Raw genomic sequence first — 11,040 nt, 5'->3', positions numbered from 1 at the left:
TTGCATTTTTGTATTAGTAGCGGACGGGCTAAGCATCATCCCCTCGAGATGATCTCGGGGAAGGCTAGAAGCATTCAATAAGAAAATTTTGGACGGCGAGTGTCTTGTGGTGCACAACATTGGTGTTTCGTGGACTCATCTCACACCGACTCACATCTGGATTGGCACTCAAAGGTCGAATTAGACTTTAATGGGAAACTACAGGAAGGTGCCGTTACAAAACGGTCCACATTCCACCGTGTTGCCCCTGTTGCCACAGTAATCAAAACGGAGGTGGTAAAAAAACGGTCAGGGAGACCCGAAACGGTATAGCGAGCTTGCCCCACACTAAAGCTCGGAGACGCACCACGAAAATCACAAAATTCATCACCTCAAGAACCCCACCAAGAAATCGGACATCGCGACAACCCGCTTCGTCGACACTGACACTCCTCGAACCCACGATTCGATCGAGCCAGAACCCGTGATCACCTTCGCGACAACTTCGAGATAGGACAGCAATCAGAGAAAGAGATCCAATATGGCCACCCCTAAGACCAAGTCAGTCATTTCCCCCAGAACCCCCTACCCCCCCTCCTCTGGAAATAGCGTTGGGATAAGTAGTTGTGTGCAGAGGAAGAGCACCAAGGGGAAACCGTCATGTGAGATGGGTGTACAGAAATGCTGATCTCCCCCTTCTTTCCCTTTGTCCAGGCACGACTGGGCCGACGACGAAGATGTCGACGAGACCACCACCGACCTCCCCGCGCCCCAGACCATCAGCAACAAGGACGGCACCAAGACCATCATCACCTTCCGTTACAACGATCAGGGCCAGAAGGTGAAGACGACTCGCCGCATCCGCTACACCACGCACACGGAAAAGGTGAACCCGCGCGTCGCCGAGCGCAAGACATGGTCCAAGTTCGGCCTCAGCGCCAAGGATCCCGCCGGTCCCGCCCCCGACACGACCTCCGTCGGTGAGAACATCATCTTCCGGCCTAGCACGAACTGGCGCAAGGATGAGAAGGAGCAGGGCGAGGACCCCAACGCCCAGGCCATGAAGGACAAGCTCAAGGACAAGAAGGTCAAGTGTCGTATTTGCAACGGCGAGCATTTCACAGCCCGCTGCCCTTACAAGGACACCATGGCCCCGATCGGCACCGAGACTGGCACGGCCGACGTTGCCGCTGGCATGGGAGATGAGCCGGGAGCTGCTGCTGCTGCTGCCGGAGGCCCGGGAGCCAAGAAGGGAAGCTATGTCCCGCCTGCGCTCAGAGCTGGCGCCGCTGGCGCTGCTGCCGGAGACAGGATGGGCGGCAGCAAGTACGGCGAGCGAGACGACCTGGCTACCCTGCGTGTTACCAACGTGAGTCATCTCCATTGGGCTTTATCCCTCACAGATGTTGTCGTTCGTACGTGGGTTACTAATTGTGAATTGCACAGGTTTCGGAGCTGGCGGAGGAGCAGGAGCTGCGCGACATGTTCGAGCGTTTCGGTCGGGTCACTCGTGTGTTCTTGGCCAAGGACAGAGAGACGGGTCTGGCCAAGGGTTTCGCATTCATCAGCTTCGCAGACCGGAGCGATGCCGTCAAGGCCTGCGCCAAGATGGACGGTTTCGGTTTCAAGCACTTGATTCTCAGAGTCGAGTTCGCCAAGAAGGCGAACTAAGCGCGAGCAGAAGAGGGAGTTGCAGTGTGGTTGAAGAGAGAACGGTGTGGAGCGGTAACGACGGTTTTTTTGATGCTACTACTGGAGATACGGCTACGGCATCGGTATTAAAATTGGCATCCTGGGGTTTGGTAGTTCATCCTTTTTCTCTCTCTCGGAAATGCAAAGTCATGATCTCATGGAAATAGGTAGCCCGTCGCGGCGGTGTGTTGGGCTTCACGCGTAGGCCGTTGGTCTTCTTGGGCTAGATGGCGCGTTGGCTCTGTTTGTACTAGGACCTCAGAGACGAAGAAGACAAGATCCTAGTCTACGGGATTCGCAGATTTTTTCACACAGTGGACACGGTATGAAAAGTCTCTTGTTTGAAAGGTATGCCGTCATATTCAAATTCAGAAGAAAAAATCGCAAAGTAGGTATCTCTGATGGAGGGACGTCCTGACCGCATCGAACCATCCTCTCCCTCTTCCCGCCCCCCTTTTCTCCATGAACCTGGAGCAAGAACATTTAAAGGACAGTTACATAGGAAAGGTCGAAAAATAACATGAATACGCAGAGAAAGACGGAAAACTTCGACAAGACGCCGAGTGAGAAGACCCAAACGTGGCCGCCGGTTCCCCCATTTTACGTGCCCAAGTGATTGTGGTGTGTTTATTACAAGGAGAGTCCGTCTTTATGTTGGCTCCGTCATCATTATCTCGTCCAAGGCCGTAAAATGTTGCTGCCGAGAGCAAGCAGTACTACAAGTGACAAAGAGCGGGGAAAGAAAAAAAAAAGGCGAGGGGAATAAGGAAAATGGGTTGATGGTGTGTGTAGTGAAGCGAATGTGAGTGCCTCGAGGGCGGGAAAGCGAATGTGTTGTCCATGAGCGAAGATTGCGATGCTTACGAGTGTCGTACTTGTTTTTTTTCCCTTGTCAAGGGCTTTTTTTTCTTTAAGTCGATTGTGTCGTCCTTGTGTTTGGTACTTGTCGATGATGTGTCGTCATTGTTTTGTCATGTTGCTGTCGATATGTTGGGCCGGAGGAAATGGCGCGTTCCTGCGCGGTTGCGCACGACGCTGGGAGTCCCGTCGCAGAGTGAGGTCCTGAAGGCGGGGTAGACGTGTGTGTATTTGACTCGGAGGGAAACATGGGCGCGAGACAAGGATGCGAGACGGAGCTCGAGAGCTAGCACAAGGAGTCCGTCTGCAAAGTCTCGGTCTGGCTCTAGATTCCTTTCAACCACGTAATCGACTCGACTCTGCGAATGGTCCATCATGCGGCGTTCTCCTCGGCAGGAGCATCCTCGGCGGCGGCATCTTCAGCCGGGGTCTCGCCTTCGGCAGCGGCGTTCTCCCTCGCAAGCTTCTCCTCGAGCTTCTTCTTCTTCTCGAGGGCACGCTGCTTCTTCTTGGCCTCGGCCTTCTGGCGGGCGGCCTCCTGCTTCTCGTCAAAGACGTACGGGAGAGACTTGACGGCGCTAAAGGTGACGGCCAGGCCGCGGGTGAGGTGCTTGAAGCACTCGGCGTAGTGGGTCTTTGCGTCGGAGAGGTCGGCGCGGGCGGCGGTGGCGCGCTTCTTGGCCCGGTAGGTTCTCTCTGCACGCTGGGCGCGCTGGTAATTGTCTGAGGCTTGGCGGCGGTTCGTCCTGAGAAGGTTCTCCGTGCCTGAAGTGCCGGGGCGGGTCGGCAAGGGCTTGTCGCCTGCCAGAGAGGCTGTCGGGGTAGCGCGTGCCATGTCTTTTGCTCTGTTTGGTGGCAAGGGGTGGTATATGATTATCAGGATATGTCTTCTCTAGCGAGGGGCGGTATCCCGCTTATGTGAGTGAGTATCAAATATGTGTGTGTGTAAGTCAATGAACGAATGGAGGTCAGTTAAGACGCTTTGGCAGGCAAAACCACATGTAAGTCAGGCTTTCAGAAGAGGGATTGGACCTCCGCCGGCAGTCTTTATACAACTGCCGAACGAAGCGACTCTTCAAAGCGCGCCCGCCGGTGAGAAATTTGAGCCAGGAAGGGGCCCTTGTGCGAGGTGGGTGTGTTTTGATGCTGTCATTCTAGAAGTTCATGCAAAAAACGGGCGTACCCTGGAGGGGCAGCGCGAATCCCAGCCAGGGATGCCGAACTTGAGGGGCTCCATTGGACCAGTCTCCAGGCAAATGAGTGGTTACTAAGAGGTGTGTTTGGTGGCATGGCTACCAAATCAAAACGCGTGGCGCGCTTGAATGCGCGTGAACTTGGCGGAGGGATGTTGTTGATGAGGGTTCATGTTGCTGTTCCGCATCGCGTGGTGAGGCTGGCATGGCCCTGTCTGCAGGATGCCGGACCGGCTCCGCTCGAAGCTTTGTGTTAGGCCTTATTTGTTGCCGTTGCAACGGGAGTTTTGGTTCGATGTGACACTTGTCAGGGGATTCTGAAGGCATTCTGGAAAGACCTCAAGCTCAGGGGTTGAAGTTGCAGAGGGATGTGTTGTACTTGTAAGTGAGAGTAGGTAGGTGCGTAAAGCTATGGAAGGTAACTAAGGTGGTTCCCCTCGGCGACGAGCCCTTGAGTTGCTTATCGGCCCTGCCTCCGTCCGTCTCTTATCGGGCACCAGACGGTCTTATGTAAGGCACCTTACCTTACCTTAGGTAGCTAAGGTAGGTAGGTACATGGATGTCCAAGCGTAGGTACAGTGAGACCCTCGCTTAGTAGAAGCGCCGCGAAAGAAGACGAGAGACGGGCACTCTGTTCTGTGGCTGTGGTGTAATTAGGCCTGCAAAGACACCACACGTTGAGTTAGGTAACTAAGCTGGGCCTCTCCGAGAGGTCATTGGCGTGCCCCGCATCCGGGCGCGGCTTGGCGCAGTCGGAAAGGTGGTCCTGCCTGCAGGTTGCCTTAGCATCCCATCCCGCGTGGGACAACCTTTGAAGTGTGTTGGGTGCCGTTGTGAAGGAAAACGCTGGAAGCGCAGTGAAGGATTTTCTCTTCCGCCGTGGGCACTAAGTACCTGAGGTAAGGTAGACCAGGCAGACCTAGACCCAGAACGACATGGAGTTGACTTAAGGCGGTGGCTGGCTGGGGTGGTTAGGGCTCGGGATAACACTCGAGCGCGATTGCACGTGTGCGTCTGAGACACGCAGTTGTACCTGCTGACGGCTGAGTGCGTGAGAGGTAGATGGCAGTAGGTAATTAGTGGTTGCAGCCCGGTTACTATTCTCTCAATTCACCCTAAGATACAGTGACTACAAGTAAGTTATCCGAAGACCTTAGGTTCTTTGCCTGTAAGATCGGATCTGCGCCCGGGCAGATGCTTGATTGGGTCTGCCGCCCCCAAACTGAGGTTGTTATGGTGGTGGTGGTGGTGGTGGTGGTGCTCTAGGCTCACTGAGTTGCGGCGGCTGAAGGAGAAGGAGGGGGGCCAGTTTTCTCTTTTTCTCTCACCCTCCCTCTCCCTCTCTCTGTCTGGCTTTCTTGCTCTTGGTAAAGTAGGTAGTAATCGGGGCCTCGTCAGATTGCCGCAGTAATCTGCACCTGGCCACTTGGCCTGAGGCCAGCCTCAACAATTGTCCCTTTGACATTGAAAAAGGAAACTCTGGTGTCTCTGTGACATGTGATCCAAAGCCTTTGGGCGGGACGGCGGGCACTTTCATCCCAAAAACCCACCCTCAGTGCACTGCTCTAGTGTAATGGTGGGGCCCTCTCTGGAGGACTTCCCACTGGAAACCGACCCCCCTGGTCGCTGTGTCGTAATTCCACGTCTAACCTTCAACACCTCATATTAAGGTAAGGTACTTGCCTCTTCCCCTCTTGCCGCTGTCTCTTCACACACATACGTTACTTCATGCGCACAACCACCTGCAACCCACCAACTTCTGCATACCTTACTAGACCAGGTATTTAGACAACTGGCAGCTCATGGACACCTTGAGCATCAGAACTACTCTTGCACTTCGCCCTTACCGACCCCCCTGTGTGTGAAGTTCCATCAGTCTCTCTACAGGACGTCGGCATTTTCAACAACCGCCAACCATTCTACCAGAATGACCTCCTCGACCGACTACAACTCCAATGATGCTGGTCTTCGCCAGCGTCAGAGGCCTGCGTCCTCCGCCGCCCACACCGAGGACCTAAATGCCTCACTTTTCAGAGACGACCAGTCTCAGTCGTCTGACATCAGTCAAGACCTAGACGTTGACCAGAAACCCAACAAGACCTTTGGTCGTACTCCTGACGGTACAGGTAGGCTGCATGGTTGCTTTCTTCAACTCTGACTCCCACTTGGTTTTGGAGGCTGACGTGGCCCTCTACGCCCAGTCTTTACCGTTCCTACGACCCATGACATGGTGTCGCAGTTGCTCGACCCGAGACAACCCAAGAATCTTTCCGATTTGCTGGTCCTGGCCATCCTTGCCCTACAGATCGGCGCCGCCTACTTTATTCCGGCCTCTTGGAAACGCCCCGTCTTTGCTCTCGTCTTTCTCTTCTGGAGAGCAGCCTATAACATCGGCATTGGCTATCTTCTCACCATTCAATCCCAACACCGCAGGTTGGAGACGTGGGCTGCTAGATGGAAACTCTTTGAGCATCCCAGCTCTGGCAAGCAGCCAAGGCCCTGGCTCTATAACATGCTCAAGCGAGAACTTGAGGCAAAGATACCTGAAGATTACAGCTTCGAGAAGGCTCCTATGGAGTACAACACCTGGCTCGTCTTCCGCCGTGTTGTCGATCTGATCTTGATGTGTGACTTCGTGTCCTACTGTCTCTTTGCCATCATCTGTGGTCACACCCCCGAGGGCGAGAGCCTTCTGCTCGGTGCCGGTCGATGGATCGTCGGCATCCTGCTCGTTCTCTTCAACTTGTGGGTGAAGCTAGACGCTCACCGGGTCGTGAAGGACTATGCCTGGTACTGGGGTGACTTCTTCTACCTCATTGACCAAGAGCTGAACTTTGACGGCGTGTTCGAGATGGCTCCTCATCCCATGTACTCAATTGGGTACGCTGGCTACTACGGCATTTCCATGATGGCTGCCAGTTATGAGGTGCTCTTCATTTCCGTCGTTGCACACCTCGCCCAATTTGCCTTCTTGGTGATCGTTGAAAACCCTCACATTGAGAAAACCTACAATCCTCCTGCCCCACGCAAGCGAACCGTGTCGACTGCCGTCGGTGAGAAATCTGAGATTGTCGCTATCAAGTCGTCCTCAGATACTGAAGATATTTTGGTCGAACAAGCCTCGACAAACAAAGAAGGCCCACCTCAAGTACACAACATGCTGGGTCTAGGCAACTTCGACTTATTCCGCATCACTGACACCTCGGTTCTCTTGCTTGGACTCTACTTGGTTATCCTTACTCTAGTCACGCCCTCAACCCAAGTTTTTCAGGCCATATTCCTGTCGCATGCTCTGCTTTGGCGCGTGTGGTATCATTTGGGTCTCGGAGCGATCCTCTATGGGCAATCCAAGAACAAGTTTTGGACAAGGCACTTCCTCAAGTTCGGCGAGACGCACACTGAGGCTTGGAATCAATGGAAGGGTATGTACCACCTGAGCTTGGTCATGTCCACAAGTTCCTTTTTGGCAGCTTGCTGGAAGATGTATTCTCCTCCCGAGGACTGGGCCTACGGCTGGGTTCTGCTCAAGCACGTTGTTGGTGCGGGTCTTGTTGCCCTTCAGATCTGGACCTCTGTGAGTGTCTACGACTCGCTCGGAGAATTTGGCTGGTTCTTTGGGGACTTCTTCTACGACTCAACAGCAAAGTTGACCTACAAGTCCATTTACCGCTTCCTCAACAACCCTGAGCGCATCTTCGGCACCGCAGGCTTGTGGGGGCTTGCCCTAATCACTTGGAGCAGAGCCATCTTCGTCATGGCACTGATCAGTCAGATCCTCACTTTGGCTTTCATCAACTTCATTGAGAAGCCGCACATGCAAAAAATCTACGGCAGGAGCGTGCGCCAAGAGGCGGGGCTCACCAAATTCATCAAGCGGTCTCTTCCCCCGCCAGTCCAAGGCTGGCAGCGAGGGGTTGACAAGGTTCTTGACGGCACCGCGCAGTTTATCGAAGAGTTCCTCGACACTGCGCGTCCCAAATTTGCCGCAGGCATCGAGACTATTGTCCGCGATACTTCCGCTCTCTTCAACAAGTATCCCGCGCGGTTGACCATCACAAGGCTATCTCCAGACCTTGCAGGCCTCAACCCCAAATGTTACTCTCTCACGGTTGAAGGCACTCCCTCGAGCCTCTCCGCCGCGAATGAGCGAGCTACTGGCAAGGAGAGTGTGACGGCGCGTTTCCCTCGCGGTGTTGAGACGCAAATCTTCGAATACGGTGCCCCCCTCAAGGTCAAATGGCGTGCCCCAGCCAAGCACGACAGCAAAGATTGGATCGGCCTGTACATGGTTACCGACAACCACTCCAGGGACATCACCGAAGTCTCTTCTTTGGGGCGATGGGTTCCTACAACTCCAGGCAACTATGACGCAGCCACCGCAGACAAGGCCATCTTGGTTCCAGACCGTCCTGTATCGAAGGAGGATCCCTCAGAACCTGATCTTGTGGAGGGCGAGGTCATTTTTGAGGGAGATCGCTTGTGGTGGACCCAGGGTGTCTTTGAATTCCGTTATCACCACGCTGGCAGTCACAATGTGATGAACATCTCTCAGCCATTCGAAATCCGCATTGGCAAGTTCGACGAAGAGGACGTTGAGGTAGACGCCAACGGCATATACGAACGGGCGGTCGAGGAAGCTCTGCTGCCCGTGGTGCAGAACTGCTGCGACCGTGATCCCGACATTGCCCCTAACACGGTAGAAGAATCGTTTGGCGGCCATGTTGAGAGGGACGGCAAGTATGCCAAGCGGATCGTATACGCTATTCACCAGATGTTTGGCATTGAGTTTGCTCCCGCAATTGTGCCAGCTGACGGAAATGTCAAGAAGATGGCCTGGAGAATCTGCAACGCAAAGCAAGTTCTGGTAAGTCAACGAAGCAACCGCATCGTACTGGATGTCCGCTCACAAGTTGCAGGCGCCATACAGTATGTCTGCATCCAAAGGAACTAGCACGCCTACCGGCGCCCCATTCGAAAAGGCATGAGTGTGCTATCAAGCAGTCAATCTTGACCCAAACAGGTGCGCCCGTTGATCTAGCAGAATGCTGCGTGGATGGGAGGAAACCGGCACGGTCAGACAACAGAATGATTTCGGTACAGGCTTGGTCGAGTGGGCCTCGAACGTCGTCGGCTTAAGTTGACCCGAACAGCGATCCGTCTGCCACAATTAGGAACTTGGTCTGGATGGGGTAGAAAAAGCGTTTGGGATGGCGTCCGTGAGTTAGCCTTGAGAACAATAACATACCGCACTGCAGCGATTTCTTTCAGCAGCACAACAGCATTGGTACACGAATTGACAAACCTCACCTATCAGCAGAGCAGGCCCCACGAGACACGGCACGGAATTACGGCTGCAAGTTCCTGTCGCCCCGGATGTCTTCAGGTAAGTTATGCAAGAGCAGCCCCCACCACAAGATGCACTCCCCTTCTGCATAACAGGAGCCTTGCAGGTTCAATGTGCCTGATTTTAGGCAAAGAGGAGGATGGCACTCCAACAAAGCGGAATTTTGGTAGAACCGGGGCCCATTTGGTGCGGCCTGGCTTCGGAAGCTATACCTTGGACACGTGAGAATCAGACTCTTCCAGGCTACAACGGGGACAGCTTCATTAGTGAAGGTAAGATCCCCGAGATAGGCACTAGATTCTGTAGATGCCCAGGCCGCCTGGGCTTTCAAGACTGCAGCCGTATGTGACTCGCCCGTAAGGGAGAGAGGGTCTAGTCAAAATAGTGGACGATGCCTGCATACCTGGTGTCACAGTCCTCCATAGTGAGTTTGCGTCGACCAAACGTGAAGGGATGATGCTAGATGAAATGCCGTCGTGAGAGGTTCTGCAGTGGCCTACGGTCACGTTCAGCCTTGCGCTATCCGCGGATGAGAACATTCGCCGTATGGTACCATCTGTATAGCTTGGTTATGCTACCTAATAATGCGCATCCTGTGGTCACTTGTGACGTATGCAAGCCAGCAAAACACCCACATATCAGCGTTGCATCAACACATGGCAGCTTCACGTTCTTCAAGCCAGGTGAAATAAGTAGCCAATCAAGTTGGTGCGCCCATCAACTGTGTCGTCTGACTGCCGGAAATCGGTGGCTCCCAATCAGATGACTTGGTGAGAGGAGATTGTTGATGGTGAATATGTGAATGCGTGAATGTGTAGCGGTGGGAATAAGGTGAGAACAAGGCGAGAGAGAAAGACAGAGCCGGAGGCTGAGACAGGAGGGAAGAGAGGCGGCGGGAACCATCTCTCAAGCCGAGCCCGGTTCGACGGGCCAGGCCGATTCGCCGACCATCATCTCCGTGTCTTGTCCACCCCCACTCTCATCTCTCCGCTTGTTCCTCCTGCCCTCCAGTCTTTCCCCTCCATTCTCCTCGTGCTCCTCTTTGGCCTCCTCTCTCTCTTCTCCACATTCTCCGCATCAGACACGGCACACGACAAAAGCCCAAGGTAACCTTCTCCACCCGAACCACACTTTCGAGAGTTTGTGTGACACTTATTTTTGAACGGTTCGCTGGAGTACTATCCGTATGTAGTGGTGTGGTGTGCCTGCGCGAACACCGGATGAAGAGACACTGCGGTTCGCGCTCTCCATTCGGCTCATCCGATGTGTCCGTCGCTCATTCTCCTCCCCCGAGTTTCCTTGCAAGAGTTGCAGGGGAAAGCCGGTCCGTACGTACTGCCTACCGCCCAGCGAGTGGTCCCTCAACGGCCGGATATCTTCTTCCCAAGACGACGGTGCGCCCCGGCACTGGTGCTTCACCCCTGAACAGCTACAGGGTATGTCCCTACCGCCATCGACTGCCCACCAGGACCGTTGACCATTCTTCAAAAAGTGCCCGCCCTTCACTCCGCCTCCGACAGGAGTTCCAACTCGCCTGAACTCTGGCCTCTCTGCGCCTCTCACCCTCCTTCTCACACACGGCCTCCACGCAGGACACTCTCTCTGTGCGTATCCAAACATACCACACCCGCGGTTCTCCGGGGTTACCGCTGCGGAGGCCTGCCCCGGATAAAGTGTCGAGCCTTTTAAGGTTACGACCAGAAGCACGGAAGAATCCCGTTCGCCTCCAGGACGGGTAACCTTGGCCCCAGTTTCGCCGTCCAAGCAACCGCAGTCTGTGGGTTTTCCAAGGCAGAAAAAGACCAGCAAGACCAGGGAGCCAAGGATATTGGTCAATGGGACAATCGTTAACAGACCTGGAGGCAGGACCCGTCCTTACCCCTGGCTCATGGCGTCTTCTCGACCTTCGTAGGGTGGTCCCGGTTGGGGTACTACCGAAAATGCGCCGTCCTCGCTCTTCAAGACGGCGTCGTC

General features: G+C 54.4%; 2 protein-coding genes across 2 annotated transcripts; one reads left to right on the top strand and one right to left on the bottom strand.

The window, feature by feature from the left end:
- Nucleotides 1–520: 520 nt before the first annotated feature.
- tif35 (Eukaryotic translation initiation factor 3 subunit G) lies at nt 521–1,650 on the top strand (the record flags this gene model as incomplete). Its single annotated transcript, XM_036640085.1, has 3 exons — nt 521–540; nt 694–1,348; nt 1,426–1,650. The coding sequence occupies 3 exons, from the start codon at nt 521–523 to the stop codon at nt 1,648–1,650; spliced, it is 900 nt and encodes a 299-aa protein (XP_036495026.1).
- Nucleotides 1,651–2,902: 1,252 nt separating this feature from the next.
- Nucleotides 2,903–3,364, bottom strand: CGCS363_v008235 (uncharacterized protein; the record flags this gene model as incomplete). Its single annotated transcript, XM_036640084.1, has 1 exon — nt 2,903–3,364. The coding sequence occupies one exon, from the start codon at nt 3,362–3,364 to the stop codon at nt 2,903–2,905; it is 462 nt and encodes a 153-aa protein (XP_036494210.1).
- Between the last annotated feature and the right edge of the window lie 7,676 nt (nt 3,365–11,040).

Source organism: Colletotrichum siamense (assembly GCF_013390195.1).
Source record: "Colletotrichum siamense strain Cg363 chromosome Unknown KSG_Cg363_contig05, whole genome shotgun sequence".
In the NCBI taxonomy this organism is placed as follows: Eukaryota; Fungi; Ascomycota; class Sordariomycetes; order Glomerellales; family Glomerellaceae; genus Colletotrichum; species Colletotrichum siamense.
Note: the sequence above shows the minus strand (reverse complement) of the source record. Positions and strands in the feature narration are given on the sequence as shown.